The sequence below is a fragment of the Malurus melanocephalus genome, unplaced genomic scaffold, assembly GCF_030028575.1.
Source record: "Malurus melanocephalus ecotype Western Australia unplaced genomic scaffold, MMel_1.1 scaffold_185, whole genome shotgun sequence".
NCBI lineage: Eukaryota > Metazoa > Chordata > Aves > Passeriformes > Maluridae > Malurus > Malurus melanocephalus.
In genome coordinates, this window is record NW_026623417.1 from 302,207 (window position 1) to 329,185 (window position 26,979).

Consider the following 26,979-nt stretch of genomic DNA (forward strand, 5'->3'; position numbering starts at 1 on the left):
GCAAGCAGAAGGACTGCTTCCATCTGTAGCAAATTGATGAAGGYATAATACATTACTGTATGCATATTCTCTGTGCATAAATATATCTAACTGCAGAGTAAAAGGGCTTGCATTTATACATAATGTGCTRTTGCACAGACCTAGATTTTATACAAAGCAATAATGATTTCACCACGAAGTAAACTCACGTGTAACCTGCAAAWACAGAATGAAAGCTGCCATCCTTCCTTCATAAGTGCTGTTCTCTTTTGCTATCTGTCAACAGCCTAACCCCTGAACATTTTGTTCATAACAGCACTCAAAGAAGACTCAAATGAAGAACAATTTTATTAAGAACCCTGAAATCAAAGGAGGAATCAGTTTGTCTCAGGAGTYTGATATATACCCTTTCTAGCCTGAGAAACAGGAAGTGTACCACCTCTGTACAGACAGGACTGAATCTACTTGTTCTGAGAAAGCCCCAAAATGCACTGCATTAAGCAATGGCTTAAAATATTTTTCAATTCAAAAGATGATTRTTCAAGATGAAGAAGAAATGAGGAMTATGTTATGTCAAGTGGCAAGTCGCTTCTCCTTTTTACAAAAACTAACCTTTTAACTCTCAAATTTCTGAATCCTGCCCAGAACACACAAYAAAATAATATTTTATTTTCTGAGGAAGAAGAATGGTTTTAAACATATTTTTCAAAGCCATGAAATATTACTGGTAATGCAATGGCATTGGCTGATGGCAGGCAATGTTGACTCCACTGACAAAAGAGACAAAGATGTCCTATTCAACACTTGTAGGTCAAGAGTATGTGTATATGCTAAAAAAATCAATTGACAGCAGTTGATTTCATACCACACCATGCTTCTGCTAGCGAACTCTGAAGTCTCTTAACTAATACTACATTCCCTTATATTAAGTTTGAGGAATTTGAGTACCTGAAGAGAAAAGGAAGTAACAGCAAGTCATGTCTAAACATGCTCTTTCTGAGCTGCTTTTCAAACTTAGGCTCTCAAATCATTCTCTAAACCCAATTCTGTAAATAAATTCACTAATCTTTACCATCCATCTTTACCATTGAGACAAAATTGCTAATATGCAACTGAAGTTTTCAGGGATTTYTTGAAAATATTTGAATTTAGGGGACTTGACTCAACAGCAAGATGAAAAGACAGAAGATGTAAAAATACTTAAGCTAATWCCTCTGCAGCTCCAGGCACTACACTGACTGAGGTGACTCAAGATAATACTTAGTACAATTTCAAAACCAAGAAGAACAGGCCCCGGTACTGATAAAGCCAACACTAAAATCTATCTCTTGATCCACACAGAAATGCAGCAGGCACTTCAGATACATCAGAGTCTCTCCAAGATTCTTTTCCASTACATTTACCTCTGCCAGACCCTCCCCTTCCCCCAACACACAAAAATCCATTACTAAAGGGTCTAATCTCAGCTATCAGCACAGAGTGCCTTTTATGGAGCCATTAAACCATTTCTCTTGTTTACAGTGCCTGAAGAAAGATGTGAATTATGTCTGTGACAAAACAGGCGATAACATTTCTAAACTGCTATCAAAATGCAAACTGAAATACACTTAAGGACAGAGACCCTAATTTGTGTTTTTGCCATTTTCCTCGCTCACTATAACTTAACAGCACTCACCTGATGATTCAAACAAATTATTTATGCTGTAAGTACAACAGGTAGGCATTAATAAATAAAAAACAAACTGCTTTCAAACAGTTTATTGAAGGGTTTGTCAAAGAGCGTAAAATGCTAGTTACATCTTAGGTGATAGTAATGACCTAGGTGCTCTTATCAGCAGACATTTTTTAAAAATCCAAACACAACACTGTGGGTTCACATGAATCCTGAAATGCCCTATTTTTGCAATGATCACCCTAACATTTGAATCACACACTCAGTATAGGTATTTGCATATCTGATTGCAATGAACTATAAAACTAAACATTTTCTCTATAGCTTTCTAGGTGGGAATGCCAGGCTTTATACATATTTTCCGAAGACGTTTCAAAAATGTGCCTTTTACTCATGAAACAATAGCCTTCTGCATTCGGGAAAGTATTTCTTGATTATTTATTTCTAGATCGTTGTGATCTGTGCTTTAGACCTCTGTAGACAGCTGCACTCTGAATTTCAACAATCATTTAATAAGCATCAGATTAAAGACATCAGGATGCCAAAGCAAGATGCTCTTTCAATTTCATTGCTCTCTATATTTTGATGAGAAGTTTACTGGTGACTTTGAGATGCTCAGGAGCCATTAGAAGCAGGTATTTGACATGGCTAACCATTCATTCATATTCTGGAGGTTATTGTGCTGCAGCTGGATGCAGTATGCAGCTCAGTATACKAGCAAAAGTTGAAATGTTGAAAAGCATCAGGTAGGACAGGTGAGAGATGAAGAGAGCTGGGGTAGTAAAGGCTGGTAATCAAATGTTTCCAGCTAAACTGTTCCCAGTGATTTTGAATTAAGAGCCTGTAAATACATAAGACTGCTGCAGCTGCAGACAGAAGTGACTGCAAGCATGGATGACTGAGGCAAGATCTGCAGTTGTTTTCACCCTACACAATCTCTTGGAAAAACCRTTTTGTTTCTGAGCACTGCAACAGCTGCAGAAATGAGCAAGACTTGAAGACTGTGGACTGATTTAAAAGTGGCTGAACAGATTACATCTACACACACTCCACCAAGTTCCTCAACCACTTATCTATCAAAGTCACCTCTATCAGATCTTAGCTGAGCTCCAGTCAACTGGATTTCATTTAGGTCCTGCTCTCTGCCAGATACTGGAAGAAGTTGGTGACAAATTGGATGTCTGACACACAGATATGTATCATCACTGTGGTTTCAGAGACTATCCTGGCAGTTTATAGAAAAACTGAACATAGACAAGAGACCTGAACTTTCACTACCTTACAAATGAAAGCTGCTAGAAAGGGAAGGGAGGGTGGGCATGGGTGGAATCTGTGCATTCCTGTCAAGTACCTTTATGAAGAAATACATGTTCTTGATATTATTCTCCATTTTAAGACTGCATCTAGAAAATGAGAACTCCTTCCAGATGCAGAATTCAGACCTAAAGACAACTGGGCTCCATCTAGACTCACCAAGTAGTGACCATTCACCTTATATAGTCTGCATGTGTCTTAAGGTATTTGTCCACGAGCAGAGTTTAATGAAAGTAAGCATACTGAATGTGCAAGCATGCCTCTGCAATGATATATTACATATGGCCAAAATATGTGTAATACTGTCATCAAGAGCAGAAAGCTTTTTCATCTTCAAATGGAGATGTATAACTGAGGAGAAAATGGGGAAACAGCATGCAGAAGAAAGTAGCAGCTCGTAAAYGTGTGAAAAAGCATTCAGTAAAAATCTATTTCTTATGTGGTAGCATGAATCCAAGAGAAGGAAATCTCTGGGTAGYCCTTAACACAGAGAATGCTCTGCCACCCCTTGTCTCAGTGTTCTTTCCCAGAAAGTGGGACTTCATGACTGGGCAGTACTTGGCAAAGCAGTTATATATGATTCCATCAATTCAGTCTTTGCCTTGGCTTCAGATCAGATCCTTGCAGCCCCTACCAGCTCAAAAGATAGAAACAGCATGGGACCTCATTTTTTGGAAGCTAGTTCTGAACGATGAGCCCAAGCACCAGCTTTCAAAGCCAACTGGCAAGAATAGAATAYGTGGGCAAGATGGATCTATTTGAGAACCTTGTTTAACAAAAAGAAAATACCAGCTTTGAAGTAATCTGTCACCTTTACTGGAAAATATGCAACTACAAATGCACTTTAATAGCAGTCAGAACTCACACTGCAAAATGAAGCAAATTGCTTATTTTCTCTTCCAGACTAAAGCTTACAATATTGTGCATGTCAATTAATGGTCTACTTGAATGCTGCATTCCCAAGAACACTGCGTAATGGTATARTCTTTACAATCCTCAGGGGGTGGGAAAGGATGGGGAGGAAGGTGAAGAATAAAAGACAGCCCAAAATTGTGGGATTTTGTCCTCAAAGGCTACATGGACTGTTCTCAGATGACTTGGTATGAGAATTGAAAAAAAATATTGATTTTGAATTTGAATTAGGAAAAAGTAGCAAGCAGGTGAAAATGAAGGGCAGCAAAAGCTGAAGTTTATTTTTGTTTACTACCAAGGAGTTGCAAGATGAAAAATAACATAACAGCTCATTTTCCTGCAGTTGATATTGGGAAATTTTGGACATTAAGGTCTACATTAATGTATCCCTCTTAGAAAGCACTGTTTGCTAAAATAACTTGCTCTTGCTTTGGAGTGAGAGGTTTCTTTCTTTCCTAATTTTTTAAGCAAAAAGCATTACCAATTAATGACTAAAAGAGAAAAAAAATGCATTGATGAAACTCAATTTTAAATAAATTCAATCACCTRTTCATCTCTAATTATGTTAATTCTATATACTCACCATAATTTTCCCCGTCCTTACTATGACCTGGCCTTAACATGAAGTCTTTGAGACTAGCACCAGAAGCCAAAAAACATGTTGAAATAGAAAACAGGTTCCTTGTACTAATAGCACACCAAAGTTGTATCAGTATCCTTCAGGCATGTTTGTATGAGGGCATTTGTACACAAGGAAGAGGTGACCAACAAAATCATCACTATAATGCAGGCATATGTCATTTCCCTACCAGACAGCTTATTTGACAACTAAAAATGTGGTCCTGACCCTATTCAGCAAAGAAATTCTTCTAGATGCTTCTTCACAAAAGAAAATAAGTGTCATTCTTTAACTGAAATGTTCTTTTCTAAAGCTTGTGTACTAAGACAACAAAAAATGTTGCCAGTATAGCTATTTCTGGGCAGCTAACCCAAGACCCCCCTGCCATGACAGATGTAGTCTCCCTGAGAGGTGGAGGGCTTCCCAGTTAGTGTGGGAGRGGAAGCACAATATTACAGGTTGTACCCATTCAGCTTAATAATTGGTTCACTGCTACAAATCCTCACTTTTGGTGCAAGATACCGCTGATTTGCTTGTCTGTGCAGTTGCAATTTCTGAAATGCTCATTAGAGCTACTGAGGGTACACCTGCAGCTTTCTGACACTGGAAGTGCTGAAGGCACCACTGAGATAATTCAGATATTTGTAGCCACTTGGATTCTCATTTAAAAGGACCATGCCAGTCAAAAATTACACAGTAYATTCCCTAAGTATATTCAGTATAACAAAAATTTTAAAAGCCCTCCCAAAAGGGTAAGCCATCTGACTGGTGGGTGGGGGAGAAACTTCCAGTAAATATCAATAAAAGATAACCTACTCACTAAACTCAAAGGTAGAGCAATTCCAAAGATAGAGCAAACTTTTTAGAGGCTGTTAGTAAACACCTAGTTAAGGCACTGTAGGCCCTGTCCTAAATTCACAGTGTATTTGGGCAGCTGCTACCTGGCTGAATTGCCACACAGTACTAGAAGACTCTCTACTCTTCTRCCCCAAACATTTGGAACGATGGAACATTTTGGCACAATTTGGGTTAGTTGATCTTTCTTTGCCTCTACCCCCAAAAGATTTATTTCTACTGTTCAGTCAAGAATTATCTAGAAAGTATTTTCAGGCAGCAGAAGCTGCAGTCACCAACACAGTTTCTCAGCCTCCAAAAGCAGCAATCTCACAGAACTGCTGTCACRGACACTGCTTTATTCCGATTTATGCCCCCTTCCTACAGTGCTCTCCTTCCTTTCCAGACAGTTTACCTGTCCGGCTGTAGGAGACTCACAGCTGCAGGCAGTCGAGTGGAAAGTGCTGCCAGAGGGTCTCTGCCTCCCAGCAAGGACCTCCAGGGCAAAAGTGAACCTGCTGACAAATACACCGACACTGGATAAGCGAGAARAATACAAGGAAATTTGCAGAACACTGGTGGGAGGGAGAAGGGAAGGATTAAGCCAGGAGGAGTGAACTGGCTCACTTTGATGTCTAAGGAGAGCAGGTGAGGCAGAAGGAAGAGCTCTCCCTGCCCSCAAAATAAACACAGGCTTAGGGCTCTCGGAGGAGGAAGCGGTAACCTAATAAAATTAAACCAGCTGGGTTCTGTAGCAATCGAACTAAAACACGTGGATAGCTGAAGATGATTATAGGGAGGAGAAAAAAATCTAAAGAATTTTTAATYCCTCCATACTGGATCTGCAACCTCTACAACAGCACAGAGAAACAGGACTGCTCTTCACCTACATTTGCTTTCCRTGTTAAAATCCTGGGAGGAGATCGGGGCATTTGTTCCTACAGTTACTGATAATGTATCTGGCTCCAAAGGCTCCCAGGCACAGTGCAAGAACAGGCAATCCACCTTTAGAGCTTCTGCTAAAGAGGAAGTTCTTAATGTAAAATCAAGCCTGGGAGAAAACTTAAATTGTATTCCTACCTGGGAATTATCAATAAAGTTAAATGCAAAGAGAAGAGCTGGCCACTATATCAGGGTCTGTGTGCTTTTCTGAGGACAGGATTTCCATTTGCAGCAATTTTCAAAATTTAATTTAAATTGTGAGAGGTAATGGCTAAGCACTACSTAACTTCCATTACTAAAATACCCAATAATATCCCAGCATTTTACACACATACTTTCCACTTCAGGTAAATCTGCAGTTTGACRGTTTCAGGTCTGGATTTAAATAGGTTCTCTAGAAACAGAATTATGAACAAAMTCTAGAAACTATAACAAGAATTTTTTCCAAACATAACAATAAAGTTTAAAAAAAACCCTTTTCTATTTTTCCTACTTATTGTTTTAAAGGTACCATCAACTTGATATTTAGGAAAGACTCCCACAGCAGAAAACAAACAAGAACCGATTCTGCCTCATTTCCCCTCTTACGGAAAAGTTTCAAGTTACATCAATATCATTATTATCTTTGCTCTTTTCTGATGTATTCATGCAAAGAGCCAACAGCCATCTATAAAAGAGAGGGCTACTAATCCCGCACTTGCAGCTGGACAAAATGGGAAAGAAACTGGATTAAATTGCTGGTTCTGCCATAATCCAAACAACTGGTGTGAGAAGGTGGATTCTAGTTTGAAGTAGGTCAGTCTCAGAGACCYATAACCAATGTGTCAGTTTGTGTCCCTATAAAAACGGGAATATCCTCATAATAAAAGAGCATCCTAATAAAAGATTATCCTTAAGGATAATCATGCCTGGCAGATAGTTACTCAAGAATATGCAAACATGAAAAAACAATAAATAATGATTTAATGGACTGCACACGGGGTGTTCTCTAGCATGAATTGAAAACCTAATTTAAAAGATTATTTACAATTTGCTTTTATTTTAGCAATTCTCAATGATAGGCACCAAAAAGGAACAAAAYTGCATTTTGAGAKTATTTTTAATTCAACTTTGCCTTTAACAATAATAATATGTATATGTTCATAAAACAAGTATACACTAACTCAGGGTAGCTAATGGGATGTTTGTTTACTTCATGTGAAGAAAGAGACTGTCACCACTCTAAATACATGTGTCCTTCATGCTTCAGTGTTCAGTTTTCACAAATGCTCACCAGTAGMACAACCCTAACAGATCACGTTTATAGATCATTAAGGCAAGGCTGAAATCTAMTTCTTTAGTTCACTACCAAAAACCACTGCAAAACGTGCAGTCTCCAATGGAAAAGGCGTGGGCCATTGAAATAAGTCAACAGTAAAATTYAGCTCACAATTTTTATCACTGATTCAACAGGGAAACAAAGAAGCCATTGTCAGAAGTGGTTACGTCTGGGAACATAAAGTCAAGACTATATTTAAGTAGGCCGATTTTCAAAGACTCTTAGCAAAGCGCTCTTTCTGAAGCCAGTGGAATTTTGACCACCTGCAACCAGGTGCTTGTTCTCAGCACAGATATTTAAGGCTTCTGCTGCTACTGAAAGCATTCTTACTGTATATGAGACTTGCAACTGAACATGCATTACCAATACACTTGCTGATGTTTTCTGAAGCCAAGTGTTCCACAAGTTCCAGGATTATTTTATATGTGCATACCATCAGTGAGACTGACAATTACATGCTGTATTTCTTGCATGCATGTAAGCACATATATATATAGATAAGGACACACTGATATATAAACTTGCATTAATCCAGCTCCCAAATTCTAATCCCAAGTGCTTGAAGCCTTTTGTCTTTGCTGAATACTGACACTTTAAAAAGTCCCTGTTGTCTCCATTTCTCATATTGCTTTGGTCATGTGAAATTTTATTAACAGATGGTTAATAAGGAAACATTGCATCTAGTTTCAGCATGAAGAGAGAGCMTTAAAAGAGAATTAAACTGTTTATCTTTTTAAGGTATACATTATAAGCAGAAAGGAAACAACCTTTGAGCAAAGAGGATCAAATTAGCAAGACTGGGAATTGTTTTTGCACATGTAATTTTTCAAATGTCCTTGATGACGACTCGTAATATATAAATTTAAAGACAAAAACCTGGCCAGTCAGTAACCTTCCTATTCAGTGACTGCAGGACTCGGCAGTAAATGTCACTGCTAAAAAATATTTCACTACATTAACTTACTGGCAACCACATTTGCTGAATAAGTTCATAAACAGCCACAGGAAAAAAAGACAACCAGAAATAAAGCTGCTAATGATTCACTCTTTTCTAACATGCATAATCCTCATCTTACAGAATGAATAAATATGTAAGAATAAAGATATCCTTTACCAAGACAGTTCAGCTCTCCATTCACCTCACCAAGGTCATACTAGAATCCAGGAACAGGTAAGAGTAATGTATTGAAGACAAATAGAATGAAGAATAAGTTAAAGGAAAAGAATCTCTCACAGGGAAAAGATGAGCACATGAATTGATAAAACAATCAGTTTTCCATTTACAAGTTCAGACTAGGTTTAGATTATTCCTAGAAAAAACACTGATGACTCCTAAAACTCACAAGAATTAATAAATATAATCATTTATGATGCATATTTATCAGCTTATAAATGGCTTCACTGTAATTACTTCCTAGTTCTGAAATGCACAGGAGCAAACCAAAAGGACTTAGAACCTGAAACAAGGGCTATTTTCCCCGTATGCTTACAGAGGGCTATCTCTGTCCTACATGACACAAATGTGTCATACACTCCTCAGCACTTAACTGATGTCTTGAGGAGTTTCACTCTCTCCTCTTTTTTTTAACTGCCATGCCCCTTGAAAACTTCACAGTACTCTGTAGGAGAGCCTGATTTCTATCYCCAGTCACTGAGGCAGCAAGCAGAAGTAAAAAGATAAAAAAAYTATACAGTCCACACATACATTTTACATAAAGAAACATATAATAAATAGAAGTGGATGAACTCAGCTTGCAGAGTGCCTCCTTATTTTCTAGAGCTTATATATTTTGCAGTCATTATTTAGACTGCTCTTGAAATACAAAACTCACTTTGCAAAAACACTGCATGGAAAAGAGTTTTGGGAGAACAAGGATTTTGTATCAAAACAGACTCACAAAGACCCTTCAGTCTGCCTTGCCTAGTTTTTTGTGAAAATGAAGCTAAAAAGTTCATGCATGCTTTGTTTAACACAACTGGAGCTGAAAAAATGTTCTATTACATATACATACTTAATTTATGAAATTAACAACCATCTGGATGAAAACAGAAATAACTGTAGTGTTAAGAAAATACTGCCGTGACCACAAGTTACAATGTGAGGATCACTTGTATTTCCACAGATGGGACCTTCACAAAAGGAAGGAGGGGAGGCTTCCTCACAGAGGAAATAGAAGGTTTTCTCAAATCTGAGAATTCAACATTTTGAATAAAATATGTTTAATGTTTTTGTTTTTATGTAAACAGACCTTAAGAAGTGATCTGACAGCCTTAAGAAATTACCATTTGAAAGAAAAAAGGTCTACATGCTTCATCTTTGATCTACAGACAGATTTATCACAGGACAGGATGACTGAAGTTTATTCATTAGCTGATAACCTTCACATGCAACCCAAGCCTTTAATCTGCAATAAAGCAGCAAACAAGGATGGGGCTCTAAGGAAAGGAAACAAACTCAGCTCGGCTGAGCCGTGACATGGCAGTGGACGGGCAGGGGGGAGACAGGGGTACAAAACCCCACAAGAAGAGCCCTGTCCAGCTACCTGGGCTGCAGACCCTCAGGTTCAGGTTGGTCCTRTGCAGTTAAAGGAGTCTGCTGTCTCTGAGGATGCCCAGAGGTACCTTTCCATTTGCAATAAAATTCACATCACAGCCTGATGGGTACTCTGAAAGAAAGCTTCCACTTTAAAAGTTTTAAAAATCAAAAGCTATGTTCTTGATAGGGTTTTCTAATTTGTTTCACAGTGCTACTGATTTGTTTCACAGTGCTACTGCCAGCACCAGCATTTACATAATCTGTGAGCCCCTACAACTACTGAAATCCAGGAGAATCCTAAATCTTTGCATCTTCAAATCTGGAAATTTAGTAAAAAAAAATACAAGCCGAAAAGCAAACAARCTGAAACTGCTTATTAAAATCAAAGCAAATGCATAAATTCTCCACTATTAAGATCGACACTCTCCCTCATGGTGAAACTTTTTCAATAATTAAATCTTGTAATTATTGTCACAACTATGGCAGATTTAAATTTAYCCAAAAATCTTCTAGAGGAAAAAGAACAGCAAAATCCTTATTAGCACAGGCTAATGCCCATCAATGAGCCACAAAACATTTTCTTAAAGACACTAAATCTGAATTTCTTTTGAATGGGAATTAAAACAACAACAAAAAAAAAAAAACAACAAAAAAAAAGGAAAAGAAAAAGAAAAAGTTAACAGGTGGTAACAGTTTCAGTCCTGCTTTAAACAAAGGAAACAAGTGCTCAGGGATACAATGAAAGAAGCAAGGCTATCTAAGGCAACTCTGAAGGGAGATAAGGTGGTCAGCATCGACTCCTCAAGTCTGACCTCTCCAGCTCTTACAACAGCAATTGCACTGGACTGTCTTTGTAAAATGCTTTTGAGATCTCCAGATAAGTGATCATTAAGAAAGCTGTGTATCTCACAGCAGAGTGATACATGCATTTCTGTGCCTACTTCAAACCAGAAACAAAGATGTTAAGCAACATGCCCAAGGTCATGCAAAGCTAAAGGCAGGAACAAACCACAGAGCCCCGACTCTCMGAGCCCTTAAGAAAGAATCCATCACAGTCGGGCACGCACTAAAAGAAGTAAGCAAATGTCTCCGTATTTGACAACATCTGACCTATGGAAGGAAGTAGTTTCAAGACAAGTGGCAAGAAACAAAACACAGCTGCAGCAGAAAGCCCTACCAGGGAATAGCTCAGCACCAGGAATAAGCAGCACCACCTTGCAGGATATCAGTCGGATTGCCTGCTGTAGCATCACACTCCCAGAGCTATATTCAAAGAAAAGGTGATGCCAGACACACAGACTCTAAATAAAGGCAAATTCAAACAAACAAAACAAACCAAAACCAAAACAACAAAAAAACTCCAAACAAAACCAAATCAAACAAGAACAAAAAAATCAAACCCCCAGATCCTAAAAACCCCCAAACACAAACAATCAAACAAAAGACTCAAAAAAAAAAAAAAACCTGAAAAGATCCTGGTGTGTGCAACTTGCCATACACAGACAACCGAAACGCTACCAACTGCAATTTCTAGAACACTGTGCACTACCAAGACATGACTACCAGCTGCCTATGTASTGAATCATCACATTAAAAAAAATGTCATTTTTTTTAGTCCACTAAAATTTTTCTAGAAGCTGCAAAATTAAACCATTCTGCATCAAAACCAAAAACAAATCCAATAAATACACCACATTTATTGACTTCAGCAGGCCTGTCAGAACTTCTAGTATTCTAGTGTTTTCTACTTTAATTGCATGGGTTTTTTCTCCTAAATATGTCAAAATAAGGGAAAATGAACCTCTAAATTGCTCACCAGCTCTTGGTATACTAAAGCAAGCAGAAAATGCTCTTCTAATTCTGAAATTCACATTTGAAATTTAAATCACAGAAAGAAAGAGAAAGAAAATAAAACAAACAAAGCATTTCTCATCTGATAATGCAAAAAAAAAAAATCATTATTTTGTATGCTGCAAATATATAAATAAATATTAAAGCTTTTCCTCATTTAAACTGCATTTGGAATATCCTACACCATTACTTAAAATGACAGAAGAATACAGCTACCTGAAGCCTATGTAAAGAATCTCTCTTTAGCAGGCTTTTAAAGATTGCAAGCCAGAGCATCTAAAAAGCACATCCCTGAATAATTTAAGGCTCCTGGCATCTACATTGAAAGGGCTCCTTTGCTAAACCTGGAGGAACAAAAAAAGAGGTAAGAGAAAGAATAAAGGTCATGAAAGATCAGCGACAAAATCACTACTAGAAAAAGTATTTTTCCTATTTTAAAGTTTAATCAGACATGGAGGAGCACAGATTTTACAGCCAGCTCTTCCCATTTACTGTCAACAGATGTGGTCTAACACTAACATTTACCCCTTGGCAGCGTTAAGGTAAGGCTGTGATGATCTCGGAAACAATACAGGAACAAAATGAACGAGAAGGAAGGAAACTGATCAAGAAGGTAAAGCACAAGACAAATCCTCATTCACAGAAGCTCAGTAACAAATAAAATCCAAAATCTAGAATTTATCATTAGTTTTAAATATGTAACTGACATTTCAGGGCAAAAGAAAAGAAAGAAAAAAAAGAAAAAGAAAACTCTGAAAAACTAGATCTGTGCAAATACATAATATTAAAACAAAATAAAACATGATTATGCTATTAAGACACCAGGCAATCTAGTTTGGTGCAGAGTAATCCCCATTTATAACCAATTGTACCAAGGTCGCATTACAATTCAGTGTTTTGTTGACAATACCAAGTTTTCTTTGCCAACCACATCTTTTAAACATCAGCAAATCCTACCTACTTCCTCTTGTGTCTGTCACAGAAACCATCCAAACAATGGGAGCAAGTAATCTTCACCTCAACAGCTATTGACTTCGAGCAAACTGAACACTTTATTCATTTTTACTCCTGGAGTGGAAAGTCCTTGCTGTTCTACAGTATCTGAAAGCCTTGCCACTGATTACAACCAGTTCAGGATCTGGCTCCTCCTCAGTATATGAAAATGGACTTGAAACAATAGGAAACCTTATCTGAGGAAGTTAGCACAGGTCACCCTTCTCCAAATGTGAATACTGACTTTATATGGACAGAAAACCAGCTTAATTAAGTTTTATGAATTGGATAAGAATTTGGAAGAATGTCACATATAGAAGACTGGTTTTTTTTTTTTTTTTTTTAAAAAAAGCAAACCAAAACATTCACCTTTTAAGAGAAAACAGATTTTTACATCTTTCCTTTATGCAACTTTTCATCTCATTGTCAAAAAACAGTCATTAGGAAGTCACTTGAATTTGAGCAAACGTGTAAACTGCATTACAGAAGCAGAATCAGAAAGAGGCCAAAACAGCCTGCCCAAAACTAAATTTTTAAATAAAAGCCTGTAGAAGTGAGGAATCACTTATCACTTATTTCTTGCAAGAATGGAAACGAAAAAGAAAATTATACTATTTAATATGCAATTCAATATTTTTCCAGTGCAACTTCAAAACTAAACAAAAATATATTTTTCATACACATTTTTCTCCCTTAGAATTCAAGAAGTTCAATGCCCACAGAAAGCAGAAAGTTACGAGAAACTAAATTGTGTTTTGTTTTTCTAATTTCATCCAAACAAGCTACTTGTTATCTACTCGACATTTCACTCTAAACAAAACTTCTTTGTGATAGGTAAGCCAAGTTAAAAAGATTTAATAAAACGGTAAGAGAAGATGGGGCTTTGACGACACAAAAGAAAGGTTTGAAAGTGCAGGCATCACTAAGATTCTAATGGTAGGAAGGACCTTTTTCCAGAAGRCATAAAGGGGTAACAAAACAAAATTTACTTTTAAACAGGTAAACTRAAGCTTAAAGCATTAAGGGGAAGCTTGACATGCTGGATCCTTAGCTAATAGAAATATGCGTAATTCCAATAACGTCAATACTACAACATGAAGTTATGCTAGCTGTTGATCTCACTCATAATATCTAGAGCCCACACCTAACTATAAATACACATATTATGTTTGCTTTTTGAAAACTGATTGAAGTTTAATAGCAACTCATAATTGAAATATTCRTGGTCCCAAGCTAGCTTTGAAGTTAAATCCCTGAGTGGATAAAGTGGACTGTATATCTAATCTAAACTAAATGTTTCCCTTAGTTACTAATACCAGTGCAGTTTCACTAGTTAAAATCATTATTAAAGAAAATAATTGCAAAACCCACAGCACTGTAAGAGGCATTTAATCCTGCTCAGTGCTAGGACACAGCACATGATCTTGGCAGTATCGGTTCCTCCTCTACCTTCCACATCTTACTTCAAGAGCTGACTTCTTCAAATCACCAAACTGGTGATTTCTAGGCAAGAAAATTTTAACCACATTGTTTCAGAACTGCTACTGTTACCGGAGCTTTTCAAGTCTCCTTTTAATGTTTCAATTTAACAGCACAAATCTGTCTCAGCTTTAAAACCCATTTCTCAAGCGATGAAGCAAGAAATAAAATGCCATTATTTTTTGTACCTGGACTGCAGACTGTAACTGTTTCACTGGAGCACGTCAGTTTTCTTTAGATACTTTGCACACCACACACACCCCCCTACCCCTATACAGCTCCATAAAGGAAATTTCTGCAGCAAAGCACAGTTTAGTTTRGATGCCTTTGAACTAAAGTGGCTGTGACCCCCTTCATTGGTTTACACTTCTGTCCTTCCCCATTTTTGGCTCAATTAAATGTATTAAACACTAAATCTACAAAACCTTTTCCATTCTCTCCCATGTAAAAAAAAAAAGAAAATTAAAATTAATAAAAGAATTTTAAATATTTTTTTTTAAAAACAAGTCAAGTGTCTCAGCCAGACTGCTGCCAGTAATGGGCTTAGTACTGCACAGTTTTAGACTATACAGAGCAAGTCATTATAATGGAGTTTGAAGGCAGGCTTGGATCCTAGAGAAAACAGTCACAATTGTGCTACTTCTGCAGCAGTAATTTCCCCATGGCTTTGGTAATGTTGATCTCCGTTCCTGTTTTGCAGAGCCCACAGCTACATACATTATATCCAAGCATATGTCTGAAACTCCATAACCTTTGCCAGAGTAACTCTCCAGGAAGCTCTCCTGACCTTTACTTAAGATAAAGAAACCAACTGAAATGAAGAAATAAATGTTCCTTTGATAATACTGTGTAAGCTGTGGCTAAGGAACTTTGAAATACAACAGCATTAATAAAATAGCCATATTAGGAGAATTTCTTTATCACTAAAAGCAGTGGCCAGCTTCAATGGGGCTTTTCATTCACAGTTCACAAATTATTTTCCAAGAATCATTGACTGGTTGTGTAACTATAATTGTGGGTTAATAGAAGCCYCAACTGAACTTTGTACTCTTACACAAAGGATATATGCATGAATGACTGTATTTGGATACAGATCCACATATAAAGTAACATATCTAATTTTCACTTTATAGATTGTTTTGTCTTTCATATTATAATTTAATTTAAAAAAAAAAAGTCTTTGAAGACAGAGGTAAAAAAAAACCAAAACAAACCTTTGTTATAAAAGGCAACTTTCAAAGTTTAATGATTGTTGGTTAGCATATGTACAGGAAAAACARAATTAAATTGTTGCTGTGCAGGGATACTACCCTGTACAGCAACAATTCCAGGGGATTTTTTAAAAAGTGTGGGCTTTTTTTTTGCCTCACAAAATGCTGTTACAAATACYCTTAATAAATTGTTCTTAAAACAGCTTCTTAATAACTGAAAAAAAACCTAAAGGATTTATGGGAAAATTCAGCAAGTGAGAATTTGGTTTTTGGGTTAAAGACTATTTGAATGCAATTCTTCYTAATCTCTCTAATATTAATCCTAACATTTCAGTATATGAAAGCTGTGTTTAACAGCTATCTGGTTTAGTGAACAGCAGTAATTCACTCCGATAGGATAAACTATTTAAATTATTTAGCAAAATGGAAGACCATGTGCTTGGCCACAATCAGCAGATACAGTTTAGAAGAGAAGTCTGATAGTGGGGAGAAGCCTTGCCATGAAGAAGAAAAATGCATAAAGAAGCCCCCAAAAGTCTGTGACTTTGTCAGATGTTTCTCATGCTATGCCCTTGCAATCACCCAATATCACAGAAGAGCAGGCAGAGCAAAAGAGAGCCGAATTTAACAGAATAGTAGCATTTTATCAGGTAAAGGCAAGACTTGAGGGGTACAGGCTGACAAAAATAAGTTTAGGCTCTTGTTAAGAAAGTAGAAAACAATGCAAAGCACCCACCTTAACATAACTCCTGCTTTCACCGATTAACTCAAAGGAAAATACTGTCTGAGCAACAAAATGCCACATGCTAAGACAACTTAAAAATGCTTCAGCTGTGGCTATATTTGATTGATTACGTGGAGAATTTTATTTATTTATTTATACACAAAATGTGCTGAGCAGCCTGACTGCTGCTCAGCAGAGATGCATCCTACATTCCACAGTATCTGATCTGTACGGGCTAAAAAGCTCCTCTGCTCACTCTACAGACAAAGAAACTCCTTCCACCTCCACAACCTAAGTTTTTCCATGCTTCCCTGGGGCTGTGGGTGGAAATGACAGGAAAGGGCCCCCTGCTAAAGGTTATACATTCAGCCCAAACAAGTTCTTTTGGCTGCACATCAAAATACCACTTGCTTTATCTACTCATCACWCTGATGTCACTGAGCAGCAAAAGGAGCTATCACATGACCGCAGATGACACAATAAATAACATTTATGAAGACAGAGGTACAAATATACAAATATATATATTTTAAGAAAGTGATGATTTGTAATATACTTACAACTTTCAGCCTGATAGTCTGGCACAAACTGCTCATCATTGTCAGGTACCTGAGCTGAAGAAAGGAAAACAAAAACRAAACAAACAAACAAAAAAAGAAGAAACAAGAATTAAAAGAAGTCGTTAAAGCATAAATAAAGACTCTTGTGTTTAATTCAAAGCACAGCCAAGTTTAAAACTGTGATTTTTTTTTTATTTCTTCATTGTTGAGAATGAAAATCAGGCAAGCGCATCATATTAATATCAGATAAACCCTGAGGTGAAGCTGCGTGGTGCGGTGGGAGTCCAGAGAAGCCCCGGCACAGAGCAGTGGGAATGGGAGGATGTGGGGGCTCACTGGCCCTGCCTCACTCCCTGTACCAGGGTCTGCACCTACCATGCCATTGGTAAAACTCAGCAGTGCTCATTTGCAAAATATCTGCACATAAAGTCCGCATAAAACCAAACCCTACTGATTAACGCTTATGCTTCTTTAACCTGAAACTACCACACCTTCGGCTTACTTAAAAGTGATTCCAATTGCTCATGGCAGTCAGCCAACACAGTAGGGATTTTCTGTTATTGTTTTAAATATTCAAAAATACCGGACCACAGAATTCCTGGTTCAATGACAACATTTCAGACATCGAAAAAGATTTACTTAAAGCAAAGATCATTATAAATATCCATTTGCCTTACGTAAGATCGTCTTTGCTTTTAGGAAACTTCCATCACAAACCTGAGCTATTAAATATAATAATTTCACGGTCTGCTGATAGATAATTTTGCTCCGCTGGTACCACAGTTCCTTTCCCTTGTATATCTAAGACATTAGCCATCTCTCAAACTGCGTGGTAAACTCATTTAAACCATTTATGCTGAAATACCACTAAATGTTTATTACAGATGAATACATCCAAATAACTGTAGTTATTTGACTGAGTAACATTACACTGAGAAACGGCATYCTCGGAGCATGACTGCTTCTGGTACATCCCGAGAGAGATACAGTTTATCATCTCTTAACTTTGCCATCTTTTCCTCAACATACACACTAACTGGAATCACCACAGCAAAGCTGCATAAAATTGTCATTTAAAAATACTTTACATAGTTCTTGTATAAAGACAAGCAAATAATTCATGTGATCTTAATTAAAAGTTAACATCTGCCATGATCTGGTTACCTAACAAGATTTGAAAGGTAAATGCTGCTTACATAATCATTTATCGAAACTGTGACTATCAAACATTCTCAAATATGTTAAATGATAAAATATAACTGTAATGCCCTTCACAGTACTTTCTAGTATAGGAAGTGCATATTCCCCATTATATATATGCAAGTACTACTAGTTTTAATGTAATTCGTTTGATTTAAAAATTTATTTTTAATTAAAATTACTCACAATTATTTTGAATGTGAACACAGTACGCTTCATGGACCAGATCTCCACTCCTTACTCAGGAAATATTTCTAATGACTTAACTGGAAGTTTTTTTTCCTGGGTAAAGAGTTCAGAATCAGGCTCATTAAACTGAAAAATTATTTGCTCTGGGTTTTAAAATAAAATTAAAATCCTACTGTCTTAATTGCAGCAAATACCCCTTAAAAACAAATGACCTTGGAAATGTAGAAATACAGATTTGAAAAGACGTRTAAGATAAATACACTAAGTGTAATTAGCCTTGTTTTGAACAAAAAAAGAAAAATACAAAAAAAACCCAYAGCTACTGTGGCTTTGTTGTTTGGGCTTCTGATTAAAAGGAAACCAAAAACTAAATCAAACATGACAGTAAACCAGTACCTCTGAGGACATGTTGGCTCCTCGAAGTTTGACGCTGTACGAAACGCTACCAACCCAAATATTCCCAGTGTTTCTCATGCATTCAATTTCTCCTTCTTCCAGAGAAACCACAGAAGTTTCACCAAGAATGAACTCAGGGACAGGATGAGCCCAAATACTAACACTCTGCAATTTCTGACATTTCATGCAATTGACTACGTGYGAATGTTTGGCATTTTCCTTACAAAAATGCCAGCTATTTGACTATCACAGAAAAATCTGATTATAAAATAAAGATCTTCTACTTAAAAATCAGTTCCTAAGGATTTCTTCTATTTCCAATTGTTTTCCAAGCGTCTGCGAGTACATTCAAAGTAATTCAATGAAGTAACTTGTTTACAGACGACACCTCCCACACACTTTTCTTATGCCAGCTATCATTTTTCAAATGCAGCAAGGAGGCCAGTGGAAATATTTTTTCATCATGCACCTGCATTTTATACACAAATGTATACGTAGATATATACATATATATATAAATTTGTGAATCTAGGATATCTTAAAAAGCCTCAAAGAAAACAAAACCCCTCCTGTTTAAATAAAGAGGTTACATCTAGTGATTGCAGAACTGGGATAGAAATCTCATATAACTTTTTAGACAATGTACTCTGCACACTAGACAGCTTCACCAGTGCTTCATTCTGGTTTTATCAGTTTGACTTAGTTCAGAAAAATATCTGTTGTAGAGATTTATACATATATCAGTAAGTAAGGTTCTTTTTTTTTTTTTCTCCCCAGCCATAGAATAAGAAAAAAATAAAATATATCTGGTTAAACTGTCATGGAAACCACTACATTACTGCCATTACCCATGACTTGCTCTTGTTTATGGAGTAAACAAGAATAATGTACTTCATTCATGGATCCCCAAAATTTATGAAGGCATATTTAACAGAGACAGAGTACATCATTTTATCAGTACCCTAGTAACAGGTGGAGACAACGCTGTCAAAATTTACTTTAAATGCAGTATTAAGACAGCCTTAAAAGCCTCTGTAGAGAAAGGAACACAGCAAGTTAAGAAGTGTTTAAAACCCTGTCAATTATAAACAAAACAAATAACAACATCCAAAACATTCAAACTAGGAACATGCATTTCCTATTGGAATGTAAATTTAGCAGCATCAGTACCTTAGAAATGAGCCCACAAGCCGATATTGAGAAATTAAAAGGACCTGCTAACTAGTGGAAATGAGACCTTAAATTATTTCTTCACTTAATCTGATATTATTCTTAAACAAGCAGAACTGAAACTTGCACATGATCAGGCTGCTGAAATGCAGGCACTCATCGCCTTACAGAGGCTCCTTCCACCAGCACCTCGCTGTAAGATGCTAAATCATTGGGATGCATCATCCGATTACTCAAGCAGAAGAGAGCTTCTGTACCTGGATTTTGGATAATTACAGGTAGATTTTGCAGCGAATTAAATAGACAAGTAAAGACACTTCAGCATGAATGTCTGAAAGAAAAACGTAGCTTGCAGTGTCKCAACTGTCTACACATTTACATACATGGGCCATTCATTTCCTCTTTCATTCACAAATCCTGCAACTTAGCAAGGCTGCCATAAAACCTTCTGTTAACATGCACAAGACACATTGCATAAATCACCAAAACTTTATATTCTTTTACTTTGCCATTCAGAGGGAAATTGAAAAAAAATCTGAAATGATCACCCATCTGAATGAGAACATTTCCTTGAGCTACTTAATTATGGGGGTTTGAGAAGGCAAGTAAGTATATTCTGAAAGACTAATAAAAGGTTTTGAAGGATATTAAGCACGTGGCTTTTACTGCTTATAGCAGAAGCAGTTCATTCCACATTCAGAGCCATCAAGTCTCAGACTCCTGAAGCAGACAACATCTGCAGCATAAACTATCCAACTCAGACTAGAATATTACCAAAAGTCTTCTTTTTCTTCTGACGATAGCTATAATGTCTCAAGAGGATTTGGAAAGCATGCAGAAATGTTGATGATTTTGAAGATGTTATCAGTTTAGATTTTACAGTTTCACTACCTACTGAGTAGTGCAAACATCCACAGCACAAAAATACTTAATACTTGTTTGTAGTTTTTAGAGCTTTAAACACTCTTTGAAAGGCTGAACTGATGGCTCATTTTGCACAGGGAAAGCAATTTGGAGAAAAAAAAAAGGTTCAGAACTCAGGCCTGTTAGCTTGCTTTCATTGCAAGTAAACAAAAAGTCCCCATTAACAAGCATCCAGGACAAAAGGAGTTAATATTTAATTAAAACCAGCTCTATCCACTGTAACAATGACCTGGAGCCAAACAAGGCAGAAGATGTATGAGTCATTCTTTCTGCCAGTGAATGAGACAGCTGATCTCCGAAGCAATTCCTCAAGACAAGCAGTCAGAACTGGAGTTCTGCCTCCATTCACAAAAACACAGTCCAGCATGAACCATGTGGCCCCAACCACAAGCTTTTCATGTCACACCCTTCCAGAAAGCTACAGCAAAGTAAACTTGAACTTTAGGCATAAACACAGTGATTTCACTGCTTTGTCTCAAGATGCAGCACAGACCTGCTGAGGAACGTTATTTAATAAATGAAAAGTTAAGCAAAGTATAAAGGGCTTAAACTTAACTCTTCCTTCTCTCACTCACAAACTGCTTCCAAAAGCTCAGCTGCACTCCAGAGAAAGGTGTTCCTGTTAAAAAAAAAAGCTGGAAACTTTCCAGAAAAACAAGAAGCTGAAAATGCTTCACTTAAAACTTTATTTTGGGTAGCAGAACACTTCCTGCAGTACTGTGTGCTCTGACCTCATGCTTCACTTTTAGAGTAAGAGCAATTAGTTTTAAAATATCCATCATTTATTCAAAGTGGCAAAAGAAATTGAAATTGACAGGAAATTCTATATGAGCAGTAGTATTTTGGCCTCAGCTAAAATAAGACTTCGGGCCTCAACAGTAATGGGTCTATTGAGTTTTCTTTGATTCATTGTCACTTCTGAAAATCTGAAAGATTGGCTAAATTGCAAGTATTCCTGCAAGAGCTGGGGTGGGGGGTGTTGGTTTGTGTTTGGTCTTTTTCCACGGGAACAATTGTATCTAACAAAGAAGCACTAGAAAGGCAAAAYAGTGGTAAATTTCAAGATGGCAAAAAATATAATTTCCCATAAGCASTGGATTTGCTGTCAAAACAACCCCAAACCCTTTTTACATAACGTGAGATGCTCTGACTAATAAACTTAAATACAGTTCAAAACTAGCTCCAGATCTCAAAATTCTTCCTTATGTGAATAATCCCTAGGAATAGGAAGATGGGTTTGCAGAATCTGCTCTTCATTTGCTGCTACACTAAAAATGAGAAAAAAAGTTAGCTTAAAATGAGTACGTATATTTAACSTTTTTTGCTACATGCCTCATGGTCAGCAAAGCCCTCTACACTTTTGAAAATTATTATTTTGAGTAAAGGTTATTTACTTTTCTAGCAAACAAGAAAAACAAAACATGAAAAAGTTTATTACTGTGCAGACTTTCAGACTTGAAGATTCGTGGTGGTTTTATTTCTTAGGGATTTTTTTAAAATAACATACCCTTCCCTCTCATTTTGCCTAATCTAACTGTTCTTTTTTTGTGCAGATATTTATGATCATGAGCTGTGAGTATTAGAAATTCAAATTTATCTGATCACTGGAGCCCACCAAAAAAATACCAAAACAAACAGATATTCCCTGTACTACAAACTGGAAGTGTTTTCACTGTTTTTAAGAGAGGTTGCTCCTGTCAGACAGATTTCAGCCATGGAGGTATTAAATTTTATTTCTTGACTCTTATWGCTCCTATAAAAATGTGGATAGTTCTTGAATGTGGCCACATACCATCTGCCTTACACTGGGTAAATTTTACAACTTTTTGGCAGAAAAAAGCTAGTTGGCCAGATTAAACAAAGCCACTCTAACTAGACTAGTATTTGAAGATCCAGTACTTTCTTTTATWAAAAATAATCCTTCAAGAACTAGAAACTATTTCCTTTCACACCTCCTCATTTAAGAAATAAACTACAAGTCCGCACTCGCTTAGACATCACTGCAACACTGGTGGGTCCTTCACATTAGGTGGACATACGGAAGAAACTTATTTTCTAAAGTTCATTCCAGAGTTGGCCATTAATTATTTGAGAGAAATTACTTACATTCAGATACTAAGAAGCAGCTTCTGAATACTAGTAGTTTGTAGAAGCCATCCACTCTATTTAGCTGAGTTGYGGTAGAGGCATGAACCTGATCCCTGTAGCTATTATTTCAAACCACTTCACCTTTTTCTGTGTTTTTTAAATCACACAAAGAACATTATATTTTATTTTTTAGTATATTACCATCTGAGAAGCTTATTATCTATTGCTCTAAGCAGATCTAGTGCATAAATTCATTATTTGTCTTTGCTTGGGATGCCTTTTATGTATCTTGAACAAGCTATAGGAGAAATTAGTATCTGAGTAATATTAAATAAAAACCTGAGGGTTTTGCTAATCTATTATGTCCCAAAACCAAATGCTTTCACCATAGAAAGGAGACACACACTCACTCCTTAACAATTTGTTCTCTCTTCATTTTGTTCCATAATAAGAAGGAAGAGCTACCATGACAAGATAACATTAGATTAATATTTTACCCATTTTTTTCAAGTCACCAAACAATTGTTATATGCCAGAACCAATCTGATTYCAAATACATGGAATCAATAAAGTAATTTTATAGTATTATCATGTCATACTGTTGCCACYGAGTTATTTAAATATAAACCAAAAGATAATATCACAATTTGTCTTGGTTAGCAATAGGCAATTTTAACTATTTCAAGGTTGAACATTGAAAAAATTATTACAGGCTTCCAATTTTCAATTTCTAGCATCAGAAAACAGTTATACTCTATCTTCTGTCTTGTGTAACAATTGACATGGGCAACCTTTGTCAGAGTAAGTTTTACATCAAAATAAATTAGATCCTTTCTTATGTATACAATACTACACAGAGTAAGAAACAAAACTCATTTCCATAAAAATCTACTATGTAGCTAGTGGAACACATTTGTGAGCGCTCTGTAAGTAGTATTCAGCTTGTTAATTATGTAGCAATAAAATATTAAACAGGTTACTGAATTGTTTACATTTGGATTAATACTTTAATACAAGTGAACCTCCCACTAKCTCCAAGAGGAAAAGAATACATTTCTTTTCTGTTTACTTGTTTACCACCAACTTGTCACAGGTGACACTAACTGTATAAATCTTCAGGCTAAAATATGTGATGTAGCAAGGACAGCTTCAGGGAAAGCAAAACAATGAAAAATCCACACCCATTATTTTTGCGTGTCATAAAATGCAACTCACTTTCTTCTCCTAACTAATAAGTAGATTTTTGACCTGGTTACTCCCCARTGGGGATCTGAACTAGTGGGAGAAACCTGGTCAGCTGCCACTGCTTTTCTTAAAAAGGGTCAAGATGTTTTAAAATTTCATGGTCATTTCCCTGGCTCCAGAGCATTATGAAAAGAAATATGTAAACACTACTGATGCTGCCAAATTGGCAGAYTTCTAGCCTAGGAAGGTCCAGAAGAACATAAATGGACACATCTAGCAATGGGTAAACAAGTCTGATTTCAAAATCTGTTTCCTGGCTAAGCTCCTCCATACAGGCATTTGAGCAGAGCTACAATGTCCTCAAACACTAGCATATTATAAAGAATACCAGAGTTGTTAAGGGTGAGTTTTTTTCATAGAACTTTGGGATTAAGCTAATAGCTCAATATTAGATGTTCACATCTTAACTTTTTATTTCAGTTTTAGTTTAGCCTTAAGGAAAGCTGTGCAAAGTTTGTGTTTCATGAAACAGCTAAAATCATGGCATGGCCCGAAACAGAGATTTCTTAAAGTATTTCTAGAACACTGAAAAACTGTAATATTTAGTTGCAACATACTGTGGACAAATAGCATTATTTATGTTTTATTACTCTCTATTAGGCAAAAAAGTAACTYTTTTATTATTAGTTTTGAATATTTCCCAGATTATTTTACCTGCCTTTATAAAGGTTATTCAACCTAGCTGACTCAGGACTAGACACCTTCTCTCTCAAAACCTATCTAAATTTATTCAGTGAAATACACTCTGATAAAGAGGTAAAAAAAATCTCTCAAACAAGTCATTCTAGTCTAAAATAAGCAGTGCCTTCAGAATAAAAATTGCTATTACATTAATTTATGTACCTGCAGAAATTATCAAATTAGTTTTAAATTCTGCATTATTTTTCAAACTTCCATTATTATCAATCATTATAAACCTGCCCGTACTTTTCTGACTTAAGATCAAGGTAATTTAATCATATTTCAGAAACAAAACCATCCATGCCAGTGAAAAAATCAAACTAAAAGCTAACCTCTCCATTAAAAAAGTATCTTTTGAGTAGCATTTTAACATACTTCTGATTTGCTAACATGAATGAGATGATAAAATGTAAAGAGTTCCTTAGGAAAATGACCACAGGGAGACAGCTACAGTTGCATCTGACCATTATACTACAAAAATGATCTTAGTACAGGACATCCTGTTTTCAGTTATTAGGGAAGAACTGTATTAGTTCATAAAAATATATTCTCTGTTCCATTAATTCGAGGAGGACTTTTTGATTATATACAGAGTAACCCCATACTAAAAATAATGCTAGRAGAATAAAAATGTCATTAAGATAAACAATACCTCACAATTTACTTATAGGCAAAGAAACTATCTGTAGAACTGTTAAAACAGAACCAGGACACAGGCAAGTATTCATCAGCAATATTTCCCTCTTTCTATGAACATCAACAGYAAACATTTCACCCCAATATCCCTCCTTTCAAAGAAAAACAAGCAAACAAACAAAAAAAACCCAAAAAACCACAAAACCGAAACATCTCTTCTATAAAAAGCTGTGTATAGTCCTGTACAGGAAAAAAAAATTATACATATATGAATACTCCCATTCATTTAAATCAGGATGAATCTGGAGAGATTATTTTAATTTGCATCAAATTTATGTCTATTTCAGATGCAGAAGTTTACATAAAAAAAATTGACCAGAAATAATAAGAACAGAAAATGCACAAAAATCTTTATGCTTCAAACAGACAGTACTGCAAATATCAAAGGAAAAAAAAATTGGAAAATGTTGCTGAAAACAAATAGACTGGAACAAGCAGAAAGGTACCTTGCAACTTGTTAAAGTTCTGTTAATGCAGCAGCACATTTTTGCTATTGTTAAATGAATCTCTCAACAACTACTCAAAATTCAGATTGATCTATTACTGTTCTTAAACCATCTCGCTTCACTAGAATGTGCTCTGCAAGATTATTTAAAATACTTAAAAGAACATGCATGTGTAAAACAGACCGATGTTAGTTTTCCAATCACCCGGTACAGAATCTTACAACTACAAATACAAAGACAAAAATAGCATGCAAAATATTTAAAGGTTTCTGCAAAAAAAAAAAAAAAAAAAAAAAAAAAAATTAAAAGGTGTTAAAAAAAAAAAAAAAAAAAGAACAACAAGAAAAGATAGAAAAAGTACTGGTTAAGCATTTCATACACACCTAATGTTCTGTGCTGTGAACAAGGTGGAAAGAAGACACTTGCACTTAAATCTTGAAGCATCCCGTCCCGATGAACCCAGAGAAACTAATTTCTGCCATCAGAAAAGTACTCCACCAGAACACCAAATAATTATATGTGCTGCTGAAAAGGAAACAGCAAGCCCAGTTCTGGCTGTATGTAGTCTCTCGAGGTACAATAATATAAACCTGATCAATTGCAATTAAAATCTGAACAGAGGCTTAGAACTTGAAGTCTTGGTGCATTAGTTCTTGCCAAAAGCAGATGTGATTGTGAGCTGGAAGCAATTTCTCCTGGTAATTTGTGATGACACTGGGTAGAGCAGCCCCAGAGTCCCCAAAGACAAACTCATCAGAGGCTCTAATGTATGCATGACACATGAGGTGGCTCTTTTAGAGCTCAATTAATTGGGYTGAACATTAAGACAGCAAGTTCAGGACTTTTTTTTCCCCCTCCAGAGTTGTTTTTCCTCTTTTTACAAGCAGTTTTTTCCCTTACCTTCTGCAAGCCATGTCTCCTGTAATTGGCTCAAATCTTGAAAGAGTTCTGCAGAAAGATAAAGACATGAATAAACGACTCATACCTTTAATCTCTTCAG

The 26,979-nt window shown here is 36.3% G+C and overlaps 1 protein-coding gene across 1 annotated transcript in view; it reads right to left on the minus strand.

Moving 5' to 3' along the window:
• Window positions 1–26,694, minus strand: part of ETV1 (ETS variant transcription factor 1) — a 62,079-nt gene extending 35,385 nt beyond the window's left edge. The window contains exons 1-2 of the mRNA XM_057373109.1: window positions 26,363–26,694; window positions 16,945–16,998 (exon numbers count right to left, since the gene is read on the minus strand). Of these exons, the coding sequence (XP_057229092.1) occupies window positions 16,945–16,998; window positions 26,363–26,423 (115 nt within the window). The 5' untranslated portion in view covers window positions 26,424–26,694. The remainder of the gene's footprint in view (window positions 1–16,944; window positions 16,999–26,362) is intronic.
• Between the last annotated feature and the right edge of the window lie 285 nt (window positions 26,695–26,979).